General features: G+C 39.5%; 1 protein-coding gene and 2 long non-coding RNA genes across 5 annotated transcripts in view; 2 read left to right on the forward strand and 1 right to left on the reverse strand.

Annotated features, from left to right (window-relative positions):
- Nucleotides 1–1,882: 1,882 nt before the first annotated feature.
- Nucleotides 1,883–15,889, reverse strand: LOC139192553 (uncharacterized). The gene is made up of 2 exons (XR_011576755.1): nucleotides 15,770–15,889; nucleotides 1,883–2,585 (listed from the first exon to the last, which is right to left on the reverse strand). It is a non-coding gene; the product is annotated as an uncharacterized lncRNA (long non-coding RNA).
- On the forward strand, nucleotides 2,416–16,075 carry LOC139192552 (uncharacterized). Of its 2 annotated transcripts, none has more exons than XR_011576754.1 (2): nucleotides 2,416–2,554; nucleotides 15,685–16,075. It is a non-coding gene; the product is annotated as an uncharacterized lncRNA (long non-coding RNA). The 2 variants fall into 2 exon arrangements; XR_011576753.1 differs by lacking the exon at nucleotides 15,685–16,075 and adding an exon at nucleotides 3,381–6,081.
- Nucleotides 16,076–19,372: 3,297 nt separating this feature from the next.
- Nucleotides 19,373–23,135, forward strand: part of LOC139192420 (toll/interleukin-1 receptor-like protein) — a 16,260-nt gene continuing 12,497 nt past the window's right edge. Inside the window, exons 1-2 of one of the 2 annotated variants that reach the window (XR_011576584.1) lie at nucleotides 19,373–20,129; nucleotides 21,379–21,765. Coding sequence is in view for 1 of the 2 variants with exons in the window: in XM_070814522.1 (XP_070670623.1) it covers nucleotides 19,618–20,129; nucleotides 22,967–23,101 (647 nt within the window). In the remaining variant the exon portion in view is untranslated. Of the gene's footprint in view, nucleotides 20,130–21,378; nucleotides 21,766–22,966; nucleotides 23,102–23,135 lie in introns of those variants that run through there. The other variant, XM_070814522.1, reaches the window with a different exon arrangement.

Below are 23,135 nucleotides of genomic sequence, written 5' to 3' on the forward strand. Positions count from 1 at the left end.
TGGCACAGAGGAATTGCAGGGGTGACTCCGGTTTATTCTCTTCGGGGTTGGTGGGGAATTAATTTCTCTTACCAAACCTGTGACTTTTGGTGGGTTTGTGTGAAATTTTGCTTCGTTCTTGTTCAACTTTCAGATGGGGAGTAATTGCCAACAAACTAACCCTATAATTAATGAACTCATGGTGATCCGAACAACTATTGATTCAGAGCACAAAAGTCTCAGGGACTCGCACTCACCGTCATCAAAGTACTTTTCTTACTTCCCTACCTTATGTCTCATTTGGTAGCTCGAACCTAATTGATTATTTATGTCGGATAAGATAAATAATCACTGAATAGTACTGATTAACTTAGTCGGATGTTTTGTGCAATATGAGATCAAAGATCGTATTATTTATACTGTGTTTGGTACTGAATCGGATAAGAAAATGGAAGATTTTTTTTTTTTTGACAAGTCTTTATTTGTTTGTTGAACTTTTCTCATATTTATAATTATTGAAAACCACACAAATTTTCAAATAATGAAGAAAAATAATAAATTTCATACATCAAATTCAAAATATTTTTCAATAACATAAAAGAAGGTTCACAAAACACAACTACAGTGGTTACATTTCAAATTAATAGCTGTTTCAAACTGAGTCATTGTTTCGGGTTTGAAACAACCATTATCACATCCCAAATTCTTAACAACCGCCTCCTTAAGTATGGACAACAATGCATCTTCTTCGTATTGTTTTCAAACTCTTCTACTTCCTTTTGATTGACCATTTTGTTCACTTCCCATTCCTATAATTACATACACAATAAGATGGCATATAATCAATTGAGGCTAACGGGACCTCAACCAAGGTTAATATTAGTAATTTATGCAAGCCCCTGTTATCCCAAAACACAGTCTAGTCTCCCTCTCTGATATTTCACATTGCCTTTGCAGACGATTTTTGCAGGTCTTCTACAGAAGATTTGAAGATGTAGCACACTGTCTTCACAGAAAACATATTATTTCACTAATAACTTTCCCACTTCTATAGTATGCCCCAACTCCTAAACACCTCTGTTTTTACCGGAAATAAGCTCCTCTTATATGAGAGATCCAATTGACCCTAAGCTAGCCAGAAGTAAAGTTCATCCACAGGCGTTTTACAATAAAAGGTTTTGCGTAACAAAAAAAAAATAAGATAACACCCTCTACCATCACCAATGCCAATAAAGAATAACTCATTCCCATTACAATGAGCATACATCCTTAGGAATACTATTATGATTATAAAGTTATAAAAACAAGAGCATTTTTAAGAAATTTTGATCCTCCTGCTTGGTTATCAGAAATCTGGAAGCTAACACATACAAAAAGGTTCCATATAAACACCAAGTTAGCTCTAACCAAACAGCTACTTCATGTAGTAGGACAAAGAAACTTGGCGGCAGATTCTTTTCAAAATTATTCCTTTTAGTGGATGCCTAGATACAAAGCATTGAACTTGCACTAATCAAGGTACAAGTTAGTAAGGATTTATTAGAGGCAATCTTATCAACACTGTCTTGATAGTGCTTTGAGCAGAACCCACCAAAGATAAGAAACATATGACTGAAAAATAAAGTGCATAGCACCAATAGATAGAGGAATACAGCAGGGCCGTATGCAGCACCCTGAGAGAACCAAAGAAAGCACCCAGAATAGCTAAAAACGGTAAAGCTAAACATACAATCAAATCTAAAATTCGACCCCAATAGCAAACCCTATAATTCGATAGTGTATTTCTAAACATAGTTTTGTGTACTCTTGCATATAATAGTTAATTAATGACTTACGATAAAAACCAAATTGCACTAAGCCACACAATTGAGTGCATAATAATGTGGTATCAAACTCGTCATCTACGGAAATCAAACTTGAGACTTCTCACTTCATTATAAGTCAAAAAGAATATCACTAGGTCCTAATACTACGTATTAGGACTACGTCAAAGTTTGTCGTTTTGAAAAACTAGCCAAATAAAAAATGAACTAGCCACCTATTTATAATTTCTTTGACTTCAGATCAACATGGAAGATGACAAGGAAACTGCTTCCCCTATGTCAAATCAAGAAAAGAGGCCTTAATATAACACGAGATAAATGATCAGTCTTTGACATGGATTCAACGACCAATGAAGGAGCCTCTTCCTCTTCTTCTTTCACCCATTCATGGACATATGATGTCTTCCTCAATTTTAGAGGCGAGGATACCCGCAACAATTTTGTAGGAAATATCGTCCTACAAAATTGAGGAGTCGAGGATTTCTGTTGTCTTCTCTGAAAACTACGCTTCCTCAAAGTGGTGCTTAGATGAACTCGTTCAAATCTTTCACTGTAAAGAACGACTGCGGCAGATGGTTTTTCCAGTTTTTTACAAGGTGGATCCATCGGATGTGAGGAACCAAAGAGAGTTTCGGTAAGGCACTTGCTGACCATGAACGCAAGTTCAAAGATAACATGGACAAGGTGTTGAGATGGAGAGAAACTCTTACAAAAGCAGCAAATTTGTCTGGGTGGTCATTCCTGGTGGACGGGTATTTTTCTGACCTCCATATGCTTGCAAACCTACCATTCAAAGTAAAATAAGCTTAATATTTGCTTCAATTCACAAGCATAACAGGGTTTTTAGCCAAAATGATTTCTTCTGAGATTGACATAACTCTTTACTTGTTCCTTGATATTTAAAATCAATAGAAGTAGTCCCTAATATTCTCTACTGTCAATCATTTTTTTGGTTCTTTTGTGAAAAGTCTCTGTTGAATTGAGGGTATTTTTATCAAATCAATCCCTCCACTTGAACTGGTTTCTTCAATTTAACGGAGATTTGTCAAGTAAGAACCAAATGATTGACGGTGGACAATCTCAATGATCACTTTTATCGATTTTAATTTTTAGCAACCAAAGTGAAGAGTTGTGACGATTTAAGAGATTTTGGTTAAAAAGCTTAACATGAATATATAATAAGATAAAAGTGTGTAGGGTTTGAAGTGTGTGTTTATTCTTCTCTCTAGGTAGGAGGTAAATATATAGTTGTACAATATCTCATATAACAAGAAATAAGAATCCCAATTATACAAGGAATAAATTATAGGATTACATTCCTAAACTAAATGGTTGACTCACGCCAACACTCCCCCTCAAGTTGGTGCATAGTATCTCATAAACCCAACTTGTCAAGTGAGTCTTGAAATACCTTTGCTGAAACCGCATGAGTTAACACATCTGCTAATTGTTCTTCAAACCTCACGTATGGAATATCAATCAATTTGACATCTAACTTTTCTTTGATGAAGTGTCTATCTACCTCCACATGCTTTGTACGATCATGCTGAATGGGATTATTGGTTATTTCTCTCGCAGATTGATTGTCGCAGTATAATAACATAGCTCCCTGAGGCTTGAACCCAATCTCAGTGAGAAGAATCCTGAGTCATAACAATTCACAAATTCCATGTGCCATCCCTCTGTACTCTGCCTCGGCCGTGGATCTAGCCACTACATTTTGCTTATTGCTTTTCCAAGTTACCAAATTTCCTGCTACGAATGTGAAGTAGCCTGATGTGGAGCGACGATCAGTAATGTTTCCTGCCCAATCAGCATCAGTATACCCATTTACCTTCATATGTCCATGCTTCCTGAAGATTAGTCCTTTACCCGGTGCACCTTTTAGATAACTCAGTATACGCATCACTGCTACCATGTGATCCTCACTAGGAGCATGCATGAACTGATTTACAACACTAACTGCATACACAATATTCGGATGTGTAAGTGATAGGTAAATCAACCGTCCTACCAATCTCTGATATCTTTCTTAATTGGTAGGAACTTGATCCTGGTATATCGCCAAGTGATGATTCTGCACAATGGGAGTTTCAACTGGTTTACAAGCCAACATTCCAGTTTCAGATAGAAGATCAAGAACATAATTCCGATGAGACAAATAAATACCATCACGAGAACGAGCAACCTTAATGCCCAACAAGTATTTCAAACCTCCTAGATCCTTTACCTCAAATTCTGATGAAAGATACCCCTGCAGCCTTTTTATCTCTTATATGTCATCACCAGTAACTACCATATCATCCACATAGATAATTAACAAAGTAACTTAACCTCCCATGCGTTTGATGAATAGGGTGTGGTCCGCATTTCCTTGTCTATAACTGTACTTTTTCATTGCTTCAGTGAACCTTCCAAACCATGCTCTGGGTGATTGTTTGAGTCCATAGAGAACATTTCGGAGTCTACATACTTTCCCTGCTGCATTCTTCACAACGAATTGTTTCAAAGGCCAGTCCAGGTTAGCTACTAAAGATAAAATGACTCGAATAATATTCATTTTTGCAACCGGGGCAACCGTTTCCTGGTAATCAACTCCAAATGTCTGTGTGTACCCTTTAGCTACCAATCTTACCTTGTATCTGTCAATGGATCCATCTGCCTTGTGTTTTATGGTGAACACCCATTTACATCTCACTGGTTTCTTTCTTTGTGGTAGTGACACTACATTCCACGTTCTGTTTCTTTGTAAGGCTTCCATTTCTACTTCCATGGCTTCTACCCAACGGGGGTCTCGCAAAGCCTCTTCCACTTTTGTTGGAATTTTAATCCCAGCCATTTGATTCACCATGGCTTGGTACTTGGGTGATAGTCGGTGAGTGGACACATACTGTGCAATTGCATATCTTACTTTTCCTTCCGGAGAAAACCCGTCAGGTGGTTTCTCAATGTTTTGCCTAGGGGTAAAATATAGGAATTTTCAACAATATCTGGAGTATGAGAACGTACCTCTTGGATATCCGCGGGGACATGAACGTGTACTAGTGCAGGTGAATGAGGGTTATTTTCTGTTTGCACAGTCTCAATATCACTTGCGGACGCATTACCTTCTACTGAATCCATAAATGGTGTAGGCTTACTATTCGACGCTACATGAGCTATCTCTCTGTCAGGGGTTTCAAGATCAATATCCACTGGGCTTTGGCTTGTTGTGTCGTTGGCCACTACCGGGCTCTGAGCTGCTATGTCGTGGCCTATTGTTGGGCTTTGAATTGATGTGTCAGGTGGGTTGCTTATAACTCCTAAGTCTTGAGTCTCAGTCTCGCCTGTATTACTAGGACCATGCCAACTGTCTCATTCATGTGGAACATCAAACCAACTGTAGTATTCGTATTTACTATTCAACTTCCCCTGAAGAGTACAATGGGTTTGATTAGAGATGAAAAACATCTCGGTTTTGGAAAACGTGGCATCCATGGTGACATAGAAATGCTTAGTAGGTGGATGGTAACATCGATATCCCTTTTGTTGGCTATTAAATCCTAGAAATACACAATGAACAGCACATGGATCCAATTTACCCGTTGATTCTTGTGAAGATGCACATAAGCCACACATCCAAATATGCGAGATGATAATTGAAGAGAAGATGGTAAAGTGACATAATCCGTCAAGACTTCCATGGGAGTTCAAAAACTGTGAACTCGATAGGGCATTCGATTAAGAAAATAAACGGAATACGTAACTACATCCGCCCAATAGGCATAAGGAGCATGAGCCCCAATTAGAAGAGCCCGTGTGGTTTCCAAGATATGTCTGTTCTTACTTTCTGCCACACCATTTTGTTGAGGAGTTTGAGGACAAGTAGTCTCGTGAAGTATGTCGTGCGCTGCGAAAAATTATGATAATTCATAATTAAGATATTCTCCACCATTATTGGATCTCAGGACTTTGATAGGAAGAGAAAATTGATTTCCAATCATCCGATAAAATTGTTGGAAAATTTGCCTAACGTCACTCTTCTGTTTCATGGTATAGCCAAGTCATTCTTGCGCAATCATCTACAAAGGTAACAAACCACCAAATACCATGGCGCGTCGCTATTGGTAAGGGACCCCATACATTAGAGTGAATTAACTCAAAGGGCACTGATCTTTTATTGAGACTCAAGTGGTAAGAAGTACGATGACTTTTTGCAAGAATGCAATCCTGACACTGAAAATTAGAGTCTGAAACGTCATTAAATAAAGACGGAAGTAATTTTCTTAAATACCCAAAAGATGCATGTCCTAGTCGACGATGCCATAACCAGATTCTCTTAACCTTGTTGTTGTGACCATTGCTCACTTGGTTGACTTGGCCCTGTACCACATCATCCACATAATATAACCCTCTCCTCTTAGTACCACACCCAATGATCGCCCGTGTTTGGATATCCTGTAGTAGGCAAAAAGTGGGAAACATGAGTACAACACAATCTAATTGTTCCGTAACTTGACCAACAGAAAGTAAATGATTCGATAGTGAAGGAACAAGATGAGTGTTATGCAGAGATAGAAAGTGAGTAAGGGCGATGGAACCCACTCCTTTAACTGAAGCAATTTCACCGTTTGTTGTGATAACATTCTCCTTGGGTGGCACGGTTAAGTAGTGAAACAAGGATTCATCATATGTTATATGGTATGTAGCCCCATAGTCAATTATCCAGCCAGAATCTCGGTTAGCGGATGTTGTGAATGCAGTGCCAATTTTACTTGGATCATCGGATTGTTCTTAGGAGGAAATAAAACTCAATAATGAAAACTGGTGACCCATACTGTCTAGGTCCAAACTGTTTTCCAAAAGTCAGTCTCCTGATGGGCTCGGCATGCCCACATGGTTAATGCAATCAGTTCCCATGTTGATTGGCCCAACGGCTAGCCCAGCGTCAGTCCTCACGCTGCCTGCATGCTTCCCCATTGAACTTTGGGCTTTAGGCTTATCCAGCCCATTCTTCGTCTTGCTGGTAATCGGCCCGACTTGGCTGTCTGCCATTAAGGCAGCAAATTGCAGTGGCTTGATTAAAGTCTCCAGGGTTTGGTTTTTCTTATGTATTTCCCTTAGGTGTGGATCTCTTGCTTCGAGACCACACCACTGGTTTGAGGGTTTTGTTTGGTTGCTAGGTTCAAATTTTAAGAACACCAGGATTTGTTTTTTAGGATTTGTTATGCAATCTTTGCAGAATGCACGGCTTGGGTTTGACTTATTTTAGGGTTTGGGAAGAGACAGGCCAAAACCTGCTCTGATGCCAAGAAAAAAGTGTTTACGGTTTGAATTGTGTGTTTATTCTTCTCTTTAGGAGGTAAATATATAGTTGTACAATATCCCACATAACAGGAAATAAGCATCCCAATTATACAAGGAATAAATTATAGGATTACATTCCTAAACTAAGTAGTTGACTCACGCCAACATAATATCTGTGAAATGCTAAAGAGACTCTTTCAAAGTGGGACTCTCTACAAGCTCTCTGACACCTCATAGTTTATCGTTAATTCGCATGACAACGTTATAAAACATTGTGTAAAAAACATGAGGTGACAGAGATTTCATCAAAAATCTCACTTTTAAAAGATTCTCTTTAACATTTCTCATAATATTCGATATTATTCCCTCACAATTATTACAAGAACACTTGTTTAGGTTGTATTCATTATTAGAATGTGAATCAAACACATGTTGGATGATAGGATTCCACATCGGTCATAATTATATGACAAAATAATGTGCTATTAATAGATGGAAGTTTTAACCTCTAATATCAACGGGACTTTTTGTAATAAAATATAACACTTAGTAATATAAGATAAAATTGAGACAATATCAGTAATCTTGACGGTGGACTATGTTCGACCAATGAAGTTTATCAACACAGCTAAATGTCATTTATCTAATTATAATTGTTCGTCGCAGGAATCTCCTGGCGGACGAGCACACAGCTCCCCTGGGAGAATGGCGTCGGTTGAGGGTATCTGTCGTACTTCTGCTTTCTTCTCGGGCTCGCTCGGGCAAGCCTTTGTCGGGCAGATCTTGGTCGGGCAAGACACACTTCGGGCAAGGCTCGTCGGGCAGTTCTTATCGGCCAAGGCTGAACTTCTTACAAAATCTATCTTTGTGGCTCTGTTAGAGGTCTGAAAGCTTTTAGAGGGGTTGACGGGGGAGAAGAGGATACAAAATGAATCGATACCACCATGAACAAGGTAGCAGAGCTATTACAGGGGTTTGGGAAGGTTTATCCCGAATGGGATGAAGGCTTGTGCTGACTACAGCTTCGTTGAAGGCAAATCTGGCTTGAGCAGAGTTTTGGCTTTTGTTTGTTTGTTTGAGTGTCCTTAATTCTGTCTTCTCTTCCTCCTTTTATAGACGACTTCAGCTTGGGTTCCTGTAGCAATAGAGGTTGCCCGAATGCGGTTCGGTGATGACTCACTAGCTTTTTTACATGAATGCCACCAATAAAGTACTTTACTGGGCTGTGTAGTGACTGAATAACCTACCCCCTGTGGTCTTTGAGCAGGTAAGCAGGTGGCCTTTGTAACTTGTGCCCAGCCGAAAGCCTCTTTCCTACCTCCTAAGTTTTCCTCTGGGCCTTGGGTTTGGGCCGGCCTTCTCTCTGGCCCAAAGTTCAGATTTTATCCCAAACAGTGCCCCCTTCAATTGATGTTAAGGTTGGGATCCCAAGCGCCAACATTAAATGAATAACAGCATGCGTGCCCTTTGAGCTTCTTGCGACCTTTAAACTGCCTTCTGGTTCTCTATAAATTCTGGCTTTGGAAACCCTTTTCAAATCATCACCTCTTCTTCATTTTGGTCTTCACCCTTCATCCACCTTGAATCCTTCCGTCTCCCCACTGAGAAATGGGTTCCTCAGGTTTTGAGTGGAGTTTCCTGAAACTCCCCTTTCGTAAGAAAAAAAAGAAAGTTTTCACCTGATGATTGCTACCTCCAACACCTTTGGTCGATCACCCCTCTACCTCCAACACCCTTGGTCAGGAGGTCTCCCCTTGATGACTGATCTTCCCACAACTTGTGGTGATAAGTCGGGCTTCATCATCATACATGGTGAAGATCTTGTGGGAGGGTCCTCTACCAAGCTCATGTTGGCCGCACAACCCGATCACCTGATTGGGTTCAACCAAGAAGATAGCGGGAAACCAGTTGAAGACACCAATACTTTCAGAGAGGATCAAATGTAATACATACGATTTGGTATCTTGTAATCTCATCAATTTGTCGACATGAAATAAATATTTTTATCTATTTCTGCATCTCTGCCTTCTTTAAATGTTTGGATGAACAAAATACCGTATGTGAATTTCTAAGGTCCGTCCCAATCTGCTCCCTCTTCGATATAACAATCCCTAACATCCCATAATGTAGGACAATATTTCTTCAAGAATTTTGCATTAATAGGGTGTTTCTGCTCATTGCCTTCGAGGTCTGCCAGATAATATCCTCCTTTGTTCAAAACCCGACTAATAATAAAAGGACCTTCCCATGTCGAGCTCCATTTCCCGAAGCCACGCAGCTGAGCGCCTAGCGGGAGGACCGTTTTCCACGCTAAATCTCCTTCCTTGAAAGACTTTAACTTCACCCTTTTGTTATAAGCTCGGGCAACAGCAATCTTTCCTTCTTGAATCTGGTTCAAGGCTTCAATTCGGGCTGCATCCAGATCTTCAATACCTTGACACATGGCTTCGATATATTCTGCACTATGCAACCCAAATTGGTTTTGAATTCTTACGGAACTGACGTTGATTTCCATAGGAAGCACTGCATCTTGCCCGAAAGTCAAGGCATAAGGAGTCGTGCCTGTTCCCTGGCATCTCATGCCACCTTTCTGGACTATCAATCACCATCCTTTTAATAATGTTGACCAAGATCTTGTTGCTAGCCTCTGCTTGCCCATTTGACTGAGGGTAGTATGGACTGGATTGGATCATCTTTATTTTGTATTTGCTTGCAAACTCTTCAACCTCCTTTGAAATAAAAGATGGCCCACGATCCGTTACTATAGTTTCAGGCACCCCATACCTGTGCAGGATCTTGGTCTCAATAAAATTCTTGCCACAATTATGAAAGTATGTCCCTTACTAGAGGCCGGATAAATCTGCCCGATAAAGTCCATTGCCCATCCTCGGAACGGCCAAGGCTTGACCACTGGATTGAGAGGTACTGATGGTACGTGCTGGAGAGGTCCATGTCTCTGACATTCTTCACATCCGCGGGCTTAGGACTTACAATCTTTTTCCAGTCGGGCCAGAAATAACCATACCTTCTGAGTAACCATCTCATCTTTGTTCCCGCTTGATGTGCTCCACATATTCCCTCATGTACTTCGGCCATTACTTTCATGGATTCCTCTAGGCCTAAGCATTTTAATAGCAACCCATCTGGGGTCTTTCTCAACAGATTTTTTATCCACAAGACATACTTGGTTGCTTGCTGCCTATTCTTCTTACTTGTGGGTGAAGAATGATCTTTCAGATACTGAATAATAGGTGTCCTCCAATCTTCCACCTCGGTCTCTAGAACCATTACATCCAGACTGAACCTCCGATCTAAGATAGAGGGAAGGTTTCTTGTTTGGATCTCAACATCAACACCATACCTCCTTTCTTGCATTGGCACTCCTGAAGCTAGTTGCGCCATTTCATTGGCTGCCAAGTTAGATCCCCTAGGAATGTGATTGACTGATATCTCAGACTCCCACAAACTTAGCAGTTGTGTTGCTGCCATATAGTACCCTGCCATAGTGATATGTCTGCATTTGAACTCGCCATTTAGTTGATTTATCACTAACTCTGAATCACCAAAGATCTCTACTTCAGTTGCCCCCAAGTCCATCAGGATTTCCAAGCCGATAATCAATGCCTCATACTCCGCCCGATTATTGGTATTTTCTTGATAATCAAGTAGGAAGGAATAGTAATGATAAACCCCTTGAGGGTTTATAATCACAATTCCAGCTCCTGCTGCCTTCTGAGTGTAGGATCCATCGAAATATAGCTTCCAAGGTGTAATCCAAAGACCTGCTACTCTCCTTATCTCTTGCTGGATCCAATCTTCTTTGCCCGAAACATCACTTCTTGGTGGGATCCATACATTAGCAACTTCTAAACTTCCCGGGATATTGATTTCCTCGCTTTGAGACTCCTGATGTTCGGTCAGGAAGTCAGCAATTGCCTGGCCTTTGACTGCCCTCTGGGGTATGTACTGAAAACTGAATTCTGATAATGCTAGAATCCACTTCCCAATCCTCCCTGCTAGCATAGGTATTGACAACATATACTTTATCACATCTGTTTTGGCGATAATGTGCACATGACAAGGTAGCATGTAATGCCTTAGCTTGCTGGCAGTAAAATATAGAGCCAAACACAGTTTTTCCACCGGAGAATATCTTGTTTCTACCTCGGTCAGAATTCTGCTGAGGTAATACACAGCCTGCTCTTTTCCTCCTTCATTATTCTGGGCTAGTAGACTCCCAATTGATCTTTCCGATGCAGAAATATATAGTTTCAATGGCTTTCCCCTTTGAGGTGGCACCAGCACTGGTGGGGAAGTTAAGTAAGCCTTGATGCTATCAAATGCCTGCTGGTGGGTTGGCCCCCACTCAAAATTCTCCCTATCCTTCAATCTCAGTAGCGGAGTTAGTGGCTGGATTTTGCCCGCCAAATTGGCAATGAATCTCCTTAAGAAGTTGATTTTACCTAGCAATCTCTGAAGCTGTACTTTGTTGGGTAGGTGGAAGTGACTCTAATATTGCCCGAGACTTATTTTTGTCCACATCCACACCTCTCTGATGCACCAAGAATCCCAAAAAATTGCCCGCTCTTACTCCAAAAGCGCATTTCTTTGGATTCATCTTCAACTGGTGGATCCGCATCCTCATCAATGCTTGCTTGAGGTCCACGAGATGCTGCTCTTCTGTCTTAGATTTCACCACAATGTCATCGATATACACCTCCATGCTTTGGCCAATTAAATCATGAAAAATGGCATTCATTGCCCTTTGATACGTGGCGCCCGCATTTTTGAGCCCGAATGGCATGACTAGATATTCATATGCCCCCACATGACCAGGACATCTAAAAGCTGTCTTATGAATATCCTCTGGCGCCATCTTTATTTGATTGTAACCGGCATTTCCATCCATAAACGATAAAACTTTATGCTTTGCTACAGCGTCTATGGATAAGTCAGCCATGGGCATGGGATATTCATCCTTTGGTGTGGCACTATTAATATTCCTATAATCAACACAACACCGTACTGCTTTTGTTATAGCTTTTAAAACGGGTACAATGTTGGCTAGCCACTCTACATATTTGGCTGGTCTAATAAAGCCAACTTTCACCAGCCTTTCAATTTCTTCTTTGACTTTTTCTTCTATTTCCTTTGACATCCTTCGTGGTGCCTGCTTGACAGGTTTATATCCTTCCTTGATGGGCATTCTATGTTCCACCAAGGCTGGGTCTAATCCTGGCATCTCGGTGTAATGCCAAGCAAAACAATCTTTGAATTCTTACAAAAGAGAGATAATCTTGGCCCGATCTTCAATCCTTAATAAACCGCTGATTTGAATTGGTCTCGGATCCTCTTCTGTGCCTAGATCAATAACTTCCAATGGATCCTGGACTTCTGGAGGTGGCTTATCAGGTTCTGCACACAAAAATTCAACTAACTCCGGGTTCTCGGGCAGACCGTCTGGCTCGTCTATATCGTAGACGCATTCGGCCATTTGAATGGCCTTATCTAACTTCTCTGTGCAAGATTCTTCCTCATTTTCCTGCTGGCTGGTAGAAACTTTCCCCTGCCACTCCCGCTCTTCTTTATCCAAGAGCTTTTCTTCCTGTCTTCTTCCCTTTCCATACACCAACAGTCTTTTAATCAGGGATCTGACTGCCATGACCTGATCTTTCTTCTTTTGTTCGATCATTGATGGTATAGAGAGTTTGGTATAAGACAGGGTCTCTCCCACTCCTCCTTGGTAAAGAGCATCCCTTGTTCTAGAAGCTTTCGGGCCGTCACCTTGGTAGGGCGGCCATTCTCATCAGCTCCTAAACATTTCAAGATTCCCACGTTGGGATTGTAGAAACTTGCTTCTGCAACATTAGCTGAGGGGAGGAACGGCCGTGATTCGGCCTCTACCAACTCCCAAAAGCTTGATCCTTCAGTACTTGCCTCGTGGTATACAACCACTTGTTGATGAAGAGTAGAAGGAATGGCTAAACTTTGATGAATCCAATCTCTTCCAAGTAGGGCCCCGTAAGTGGAAGTGCAGTCTACTACAAAGAACGCCAACATTATTTTCTTGGATCCCAGATCTACCTCCAAAGGTAATATCCCATGAGTCCTGGTGATGGCACCTGAAAAGCTCGAGACTGTAAGGTTTGTGGGAATAAGATCTTCAGTGCTTCTCCTCATTCTCTTCATCTGCTTGGCTGGCAATATGTTAACAGCCGCTCCTCCATCAATCAAAATTCTTTTGAAAGGTACACCTTCCAGATGAGCTGAAACGTATATAGGCTTCAGGTGGTTGGCCAACGAAATACTTGGGCGGCTGAACACCATTTTATCTGTGTAAATCCGTAGGGGACCACCTTTAGGTACTTTTGAGGATTCAACCTTGCCTGAGTCCTCATCTGTAACTACCTCCACATTGACGTGAGCCATCATCGGCTCAGTTGTTAAATAATCACCTTCCATGGTAGCGGGCTGGTCAGGCCTGGCGCCAAACATGGCGGATAATACATACGTCATGTTGATGTGGAAGTTGCTAGGTTCGAGCAAGTCCTCCTTCTTGCTCCCAATGTGATCCATGAACTCGTCTAACCAGGCCATTGCATCGGCTGGTAGTAAGGGCTCTGGTATCCCTTCCTGTTGTGGTTGATTCATGTCTCCGTACAACGCTTGCTTTGGAACCTCACCAAACGGATCCAAAGGCAGAAAGGTTGGTCTCCTCTCAGATGCAACAGTTTCCTCATGGGTGGGCCCTGGCCTCCAACCAGGTGTTGGCATCATAGTCAGATCTTCCTGAGCCCTTCTTAAGATCCTATACTTACCAGGATGTTGGCTTTGTGGCACATGATTCCCCATACCCTCCGTCTTGCCGTTGGCCCTTTCTACTTCCTTCTTACTTCGCCAACGAAGCTGACTGCTACTTCCAGATGTTGCCCTTTCTGGCTTTTGATTTTTTGAGGCTTCAGAGGTGATGGGGGTCATCAGGGAATTCATGTAGGCTTTGTGCTGCCTTTGAACCCTTCTGACCATGGATGCTCCCATTGGTCTGGTGGGCTGCCCATCTTTTCCAACTACATACCATTTCCGCCCACGATATGCAGGAGTTGCTTTCTTAACAGGATTAGCTATCCCATCAATTCTTCTGACTTCCTTCCCCTTTTGGCCATTTTGAAGCTGCTCTGTACTTCTTTGGAGTTTGGCTTCCATGTCCTCTGCCTTGTCAGAAACTTCATAGTTTCGAAACTCGTCAGAAACTTCATAGTTTCGAAATACTTCTGACAACGCCTTGGGTTGGGAATCACCTCCTAAACGTTGAAAAACGCTTCGGGAAGTATTTTTTCTTGTTGCCTGCTTAAGCCTTTCGCGGGCTTCTCTTTTAATTAACTCGTGATCAATAAGGACTCCAGCTGGGGGAATCTCAAGTTCACATTCACACTGGCATTTACTACACATAACCAGCCCTTTGATTATGGCAGCCTTTGGGTACTCGGATGGTTTGCCTATCCCTTCCGTAGGTCGTTTGGCTAGTTTCCCTTCTTCTTCTTCCCTTATAATTTTCCCTTTTCCTTTCTCTGCCCAGGTCATGTTGAGCATGTTTACCGGGGCTTCAGAAAAGGGCAACACAGGGTTGACTATGACTATCTCATCTGGTTGGGTAGTCCTGTGTCTTTCTCCTTTGGGAAGAGCCAAACCTGTCTCATTTCTAGAGCCTAGGGAGGCTCCATTCAGTCTCTGTAGCATTTGAAACAATGTATTCTGTAAATCTTCTGGCATGTTTATCTTTATCTTCAGATCAGAGGATCCCACCGGGCGTGCCAAAACTATGTTTGTCGCAGGAATCTCCTGGCGGACGAGCACACAGCTCCCTTGGGAGAATGGCGTCGGTTGAGGGTATCTGTCGTACTTCTGCTTTCTTCTCAGGCTCGCTCGGGCAAGCCTTTGTCGGGCAGATCTTGGTCGGGCAAGACACACTTTGGGCAAGGCTCGTCGGGCAGTTCTTATCGGCCAAGGCTGAACTTCTTACAAAATCTATCTTTGTGGCTCTGTCAGAGGTCTGAAAGCTTTTAGAGGGGTTGACGGGGGAGAAGAGGATACAAAATGAATCGATACCACCATGAACAAGGTAGCAGAGCTATTACAGGGGTTTGGGAAGGTTTATCCCGAATAGGATGAAGGCTTGTGCTGACTACAGCTTCGTTGAAGGCAAATCTGGCTTGAGCAGAGTTTTGGCTTTTGTTTGTTTGTTTGAGTGTCCTTAATTCTGTCTTCTATTCCTCCTTTTATAGACGACTTCAGCTTGGGTTCCTGTAGCAATAGAGGTTGCCCGAATGCAGTTCGGTGATGACTCACTAGCTTTTTTACATGAATGCCACCAATAAAGTACTTTATTGGGCTGTGTAGTGACTGAATAACCTACCCCCTGTGGTCTTTGAGCAGGTAAGCAAGTGGCCTTTGTAACTTGTGCCCAGCCGAAAGCCTCTTTCCTGCCTCCTAAGTTTTCCTCTGGGCCTTGGGTTTGGGCCGGCCTTCTCTCTGACCCAAAGTTCAGATTTTATCCCAAACAATAATAATTTTCTTTTTTATGCCTTTAAACTTGTAGGCATGAATCTAAAGTTATTCAAAAAATTGTTGAAGAGATTTCATTGCAAGTTTTAGATGGTTCCTGTCTGAATGTGGCGAAGTACCCGGCTGGAATAGAGTTACGTGTCAATCAATCCGGTTCGGTTTTTTTCGATTTTCTATCTGTTCCTGTCCTCACTTGCGAGCAATTAGCCCTCCAGCGCCATCAAGAACAAACCGAGGATCAAAGGGGCCACCAGCACCTTCCCCTTGGTAGGATGGGCTTCGAGCACTGTCGCAATCCTTCAATGGTACTGCCATTGTGGCTGCTTTGATCCTTAAAAATTGTATTTTGATTTGAGTTTTGACTGTGGTTTCTGTGCACACATCTATTTATTTTAAGTGATGATAAAATTACAAAATGCATGTAATTTTATGTTAAAAGATTTTTTTAGGGTTTTAATTTCTCAGCACCAGGTCAATTAAAAAAACACCGAACCAGAAAAAATTGAATCAAAATCAAACCAAATAAAGAAAAGAAAACCATAGCAAACTGAACTAAATCGAAATGAATAGTAATATATCAGTTGGTTTTTCATTTTGACAAAAAAAAACTGAACCGATGGAAATTGAACTCACCACTAATGATCAAGGTTCTAAAAAACCCTAGGCGCTAGTCGGGCAGCGGGCTGAGGCCGAGTGCCTAGGCGGCCAGGCGGGGTTTAGGCGGGGCGCCTAGATGGACTAGGCGGATTTAAGTAAATCCATTATATTTCGTGTAAATAAATGTCGGCTTATACTTAAAATATATATAATTTCATCATAAACTACAAAATAGAATGATATATATATATATATATATATGTGTGTATGTGTGTGTATATATATATATTATGAATTATTGGAACATAATGAAAACATGGGGAACAAGCATATAATATGTGTTCATTTAAGTATTTAACAAGTCTCTTACAATTTATTGAAAAAAATAAAATACAAAATGAAGTTATCTATTTTCTAAGTGAGTCGCAACCTAGGCGGGCTAGACGAGTACCTAGGCGGTTTAGGCGAGCGCCTTAGTAGGTGTAGGTGCTTTTTCTTAATTTTCAAATGCATAGGCATTAATCGGGACGATGGCCAGCTGTCTAGCGCCTAGACGGGGCCTAAAACGGGAATTTTTAGAACCGTGCTAATGATTGATTTAGTTCTGAAAGTATAATTATCATAACACCAAGATAAAAACATTTATAAATGCTGATTAAGTTAAGCTAATATAGAAGGTCAAGCAGTTAGATTGCCACGAAGCCCTTGACCTCTTTATCATTTAGAATGACTTCACAAGGACTAGAGATTTAAATGACTTCACAAGCTCTTGACCTCTTTATGCATATGTTGGTTATGCATAATTGTCGAGAATGGTAAAATAGTTAAGAAAAAAATAGAAAATAACTGAAACTATCGTCTGACTAATCACCACTAAAATGGAAAGTCTGCAGATAGGATTAAAAGCACACTACAAAGTAGCACACAAATGTCCTATTGATGTTCCTTATTAACACTAAGTTTGTCAATTGTAGCATATGAAAATAAAGGTCTTTCCCGCAGAAGATTGTTTTGTCTCTACTGACCAGCCATCGAAAAATAATTATTAGACCGACTTACACTTATATAAAGTCTACGAAATTTTATATACAGATACTAGACACACAGAGGTACATTTACACAAAGTTTTAGGATTTTTGGAGTTGATTTGCTATTAGAATTAAATCGAACAACAACAGGACATAAGCGAATTTTAAATAATAAAAATAGATTGTAGTTCACAAGTTAAGAAAACAAGTTAGGGGAACTGCTATCCACCACCAAATTATCATGCAAACATGTTATGTTTCATTCAAACTCCTTTTATTTCCAGATGAAGATGCTCAAGTTGGCTCAATGTTAGAACTCAACATATACTCTTTCTTATGTAGTATGTTAAGAGAATGACATTTTCAACTTAACTAGTCCCTAACATGCAATCTAGAATGGCGTGTTCATAGATTTAATAAGTAGAAATCATTAAGAATGAAAAGAGTTTGAGTCATCACAAGGCATCGTAAGTACTAGTGTTGTCTTACTTATCCTAGAAATTGGTTCACATGTTAATCACAATTAACAAGTACTATTCTAGAACATATGTAGGACCTCATTCGACAAGAGCAGACACACACATATTTATAGCATTAGAATACTAGATATGCTTACTACGTATGCATCCATAGAGAACACATAAAGAATTCATCACTAACATAAGTAGTGAATCAATTTTCATCCTTTCATAAAAGTAATTCAAACCAAATGTCACAACAAACTTGCAATCACATTCGGGGGCTTCAAAACAGCCCCTAACGACAAAAAATTTAGTTACACATAATTCTCAAATTAAACCAAAAGTAAAACATAGGTTTGAGAAGATAGAGCTGAAAAAAAAAGTGTCGAAATTTCCTCCTTCCTCTATTGCTTCCCGTTAGCTCCCAATGCAACTGCCCTTTTGTTTTCTCTTTTTCTTCATTGCCGCTGCAACCTGCAGCCTTCTCTCTTTTTTTTTCTTTTTTTTAATTATTTCCGTAAAACTCCCCTTTATTTCCTCCCCCACCGTTCCTTTAAACCAATTCTTGCTGCATCATTATCTTCTCCTTAACTCTCCCCACTAATAGTAATTTAGTGATGACAATAAGTGAGATAAAATGGTAAAACAATTATAACTCTTTGGGTAGCCTTTATGCCAATTACTCCCACGTAATCCTCATCTTTAATTCTATTGCCTTTGATATTTGAATAGGTGTCAGCTGGCTTGTTCTTGACTGCATCAGTTTTGGCTGCTAGATTTATTGGGTTTATTGCTTTCATTGCATTGACAAACTGCTCAGCCTCTTGGGAACCTTTCAGTGTTAAAACGGTCATACCTTCTTCTAGACAAATGATATTAACAATCCGCGAAATGCTCCAGAAAATAGACATCTGTAGCTTTCCAAGCATATAAGGCTCATTCTCTAATTCATTCTGAGCTATTCGCAACTTGCTTCTAGACTCAGCTGATCTACACAGGCAGTTTCGACGAATTTATTACTTAAAATCCCACTTGTGCTATTTTTCTTTTCTTTGCTTTACAAATCCTACAAAACACAGAAACAAAGTAAATAGCTCAAAAATATAAGGAACTAACTAAGAAACAACAAGTGAATTTGATGTAAAATATGTATAAATATGAGCTTATCATATGCTTATGTGGAAGAATGGTCAAAGTTTTAAATTTGAATTCATGATTTTTCCTAAAACATGCCAATGCCGTGTGTATGTAGAGAGCAGATCTTCTGCACCCATTTTTGCATGTGGTCTCTCTGTGCCTTTGTTAATTAAACTAAACATAATTAATGTTAACTTGACAATAATTAAAATAATAAAAAATAAACCAAATCCTCAGCCAATTAACAAAGGCACAGAGGGACCACAGGCATAAATGGGTGTAGAAGATCTGCTCTCGTGTATGTATGGCCTAATTAAGACCGCTAGGCCATAATTAGGCCTTCATTTTCAACTATCTATTAATTAGGACCGTTGGGCCTTCATTTTCAACTGTCTATTTGGTCCTGGGTGTAAACTTTTTTCCTTCGCGATCCTTCCTTCCGGGTCCTAGTGTAAGTTAAAAATAGTAATTCGCTGGAACACGCCAATACTCCATTACGTCAATTCAGGATTTTTCCTGGAACACGCCAATACTCCATTACGTCAATTCAGGATTTTTCCTGGAACATGCCACATGATTATAATTTCCTTGACTTTAGGTCAGCGTGGAAGATGGCAAGGAAACTGCTACGCATATTGTGAAGTGTAGAAAAGAGGCCTTATCATAAGTTCATAACACAAGAGATGGATCAGTCTTTGACATTTAATCTCTCAGCATCTCATCCTTTTCAGTAATCGAACGATCATGGATTCAACGACCAATGAAGGAGCCTCTTCCTCTTCGTCTTCTTCTTACACCCATTCATGGACATATGATGTCTTCCTCAGTTTTAGAGGAGAGGATACCCGCTACAATTTTGTAGGTCATCTGTACAACAATTTGGTTCAGAAGGGATTCAAAACCTTCATAGACGACGAGGCGCTTAAAAGAGGAGAGGAAATATCGTCGGCACTTCTCAAAGCAATCGAGCAGTCGAGGATTTCTGTTGTTGTCTTCTCCGAAAACTACGCTTCCTCACGGTGGTGCTTAGATGAACTCGTTCACATCTTTCACTGTAAAGAACAACTGCAGCAGATGGTTTTTCCAGTTTTTTACAAGGTGGATCCATCGGATGTGAGGAACCAAAGAAAGAGCTTCGGTAAGGCACTTGTTGACCATGAAAGCAAACTCAAAGATAACATGGACAAGGTGTTGAGATGGAGAGAAACTCTTACAAAAGCAGCAAATTTGTCTGGCTGGTCATTCCTGGCCGACGGGTATTTTTCTGACCTCTATGTACTAATAAGCTTCAATTCATAAGCATAATATGAAGTTTTTTAGTCAAAATGGTTTTTCTAAGATAGCGTAACTCTTTACTTTGTTCTTTAAATTTTAAAATCGATAAAAGTAGTTCTTGAGATTGTCCATTGTTAATCATTTTAGTTATTCCGTAAAAAAAATCTCTCTTAAATTGAGCGTATTTTTGTCAAATCAATCACTCCACTTGAACTGATGGTTTCTCCAGCTTAGCTGAGATTTCTCAGGTAATGACCAAAGTGATTAACGGTGGACACTCTCAAGAACCACTTTTAAAAATTTTAAATTTCAGTGACCAAAATAAAGAGTTATAACAATTTCAGCAACTATTTTAGTTAAAATGACTAACATAAATATATAATATTTGAGAAATGCTAAGGAAACCCTTTCAAAGTGGAACTCTCTTCATGAGCTCTCACACACCTCATAGTTTAATGTTAGTTCCTTTGCCAACATTATAAAATATTGTGACAAAAAATGAGGTGGCAAAAAGTTCATAGAAAGTATCACTTTTGAGAAATTATCCTTAGCATTTTTCATATTATTTTGATATTATTCCCTCACAATATTATAGGAAAACTTGTTTAAGTTATTCATTATTAGTATGTGAAGCAAACACATATTGGAGAATATAATCTCACATCGGTCATATGATAAAATAATATATAACAAATATATGAGAGTTTGCACTCCTAATAGAGAATTTTTGTAGTAAAATCTCATACCGAGTAGTAGGAGATTAAATTGAGACACTATTGGTAATTTTGATGGTAAATCATGTTTGGCCTATAAAATTTATCAACACATAGCTAAACGCCATTCATCTATACTTAATATATAATGCCAACAACTCATTTGGGGTCACGGACTTCACCAAAAAGAATGAAACACAAATGGACCCCCCCCCCCTTCTCCAAACAAAAAAGTTCAAAACCAGCCCAAACGAATGCATAAAATAGTGCAGAGGCAATTTTGTCATAAAAAGAATTTTTTTTATTTTTTTTTTATGATTAGTATCTTACTATTACGTGGAATATCCAGGGGTTTCTTCTAGCATAGTATAATATTATTCATTTAGTTCAAATATTTGACTTTCTTTCTCTTAAGTAGAGAGTTGTCTGTCTGCAATTGAAATATTACATGGAACATCCACGGATTTCTTCTAGTTTAATTATAATAATGTTCCTTTTTATGCTTTTAAACTTGTAGGCATGAATACAAATTTATTCAAAAAATTGTTGAAGATATTTCGGTCCAAGTTTTAGATAGTACCTATTTGGATGTGGCAAAGTATCCAGTTGGAATAGATTTCGAGCAGCCGGAAACTCCGATAAGCTGGAAGACGTGTTTGCAGAAGATGTTTGAAATAGTTTGCAATTTCTTAGGCGTTTTGTATGTCATCATCTTCCTACTAATTTGGGTCATCTTCGTAGTATTTTGGGTCCGTGGCGCCGTACGCGAAGGTTTTTTTAGGAGTTTTTTTCAATAAATTATAAGAGACTTGTCGCATACTTAAATTAACATACATTATATCTTTGTTTCTTATGTTTTCATTATATTCCAGCATTCATCATATATATATCATTCTATTTTGTAGTTTATGATGCAATAATATATTTTAAGTATAAGCAGACATTTATTTACATGAAATATAATAGATTTATAAGTATAAGCAGACAAAATAGAGACTTGTCTGCTTAGGTGTTCCCCTAGCTGCCTAGGCGCTAGGTTTTAATCCACCGCCCGACTAGCGCCTATCGTCTTTTAGAACCTTGGTTATAGTAGTGGTGGGAGTTTAATAGGCGTATGCCTAGCCTATGGAGCTCGTGAAAAAAAAAGGATAATTTTTATTTTGTATTTCAATTTTTTAATAAAATCTAAGGGACTTTTGAATACTTTGATAAACATTTATTATATGGTTGCTCACTATGTTTTCAGTATCTTATAATACTTTATAATTTATGTTATTTTAATTTGCAATGTATGTATCTCAATATAATTATGTATTTTGAAATAGACCCCGTTATGCACTATTGACTTGGTAATTTGAATCAAATCCACACCATCTCAATAAAATTCCAATCTATCCCAATACATTTGGGTCAAAAAGTTGGAGTTGCAAAGCACATCAAAGACATAGTTTGGCCTAGTGGGTCTCAATTTTTTTTGGCCCAGCCCTTTATCAAAAATGAATTTTGTGTTAAAACGGATTATGTTTTGACATATAGTCATTTAGCCGGCTCGGTTGGAAATAGCTCTAGCTTTGTTATTTTAGGCTCACATCCAATTTTCGCAATGACCCTCTACCGTTTACAAAAGTTCACCAAATTTACATTGGCAACAAAAACACACCAAAACCAACACCCGCCAAAATTACCGTAAACTCCCTCCATGACAACTCTAACTGGCACAATTTCAACGAAAGTAATATATCTCCCAACCCAAATGATATAATAAAGTAATTCGGGATATAAATTATAGAAAAAGTAATATGAGACATAATATAGAAGGTAAAATTAGAAATTTTGTGGAAGTAGAGGATCATAAATAAAATCTCCAAAATCGAATCAGTTTGAGTCCGACCGAGTCCGAGTGTTCCCAAAGAAAACGAATAACCCGGTTCATGATGAGAGATTTTCAGTTCGACCAAAACATGAGCCATACACTACATGTCACTATATAAATGATAATATATGTGTTAAATAATTAATAACTTAAAAAATAAAATTTTCTACCACTTGCATAAAAATACATGATCATCCCGTATTCCTATCGTAATAAATATTAGAAACCGCAGGAGTTGCCATTTCCGACGATCGAATGCTTTAGAGAGGGAGAGAAAGATGGCGCGACAAGAAAGCAAAGAGCCTTGCAAGAAAGAAGCCTGCAACATTCAAGCATGCCTCTCCAAGAACAACTTCCTCCCTCAAAAGTACGCCCCTCCGTCCTCTTTTTCCTCCTCTTCT

This window comes from Malus domestica, chromosome 15 (genome assembly GCF_042453785.1).
Source record: "Malus domestica chromosome 15, GDT2T_hap1".
Classification (NCBI taxonomy): domain Eukaryota; kingdom Viridiplantae; phylum Streptophyta; class Magnoliopsida; order Rosales; family Rosaceae; genus Malus; species Malus domestica.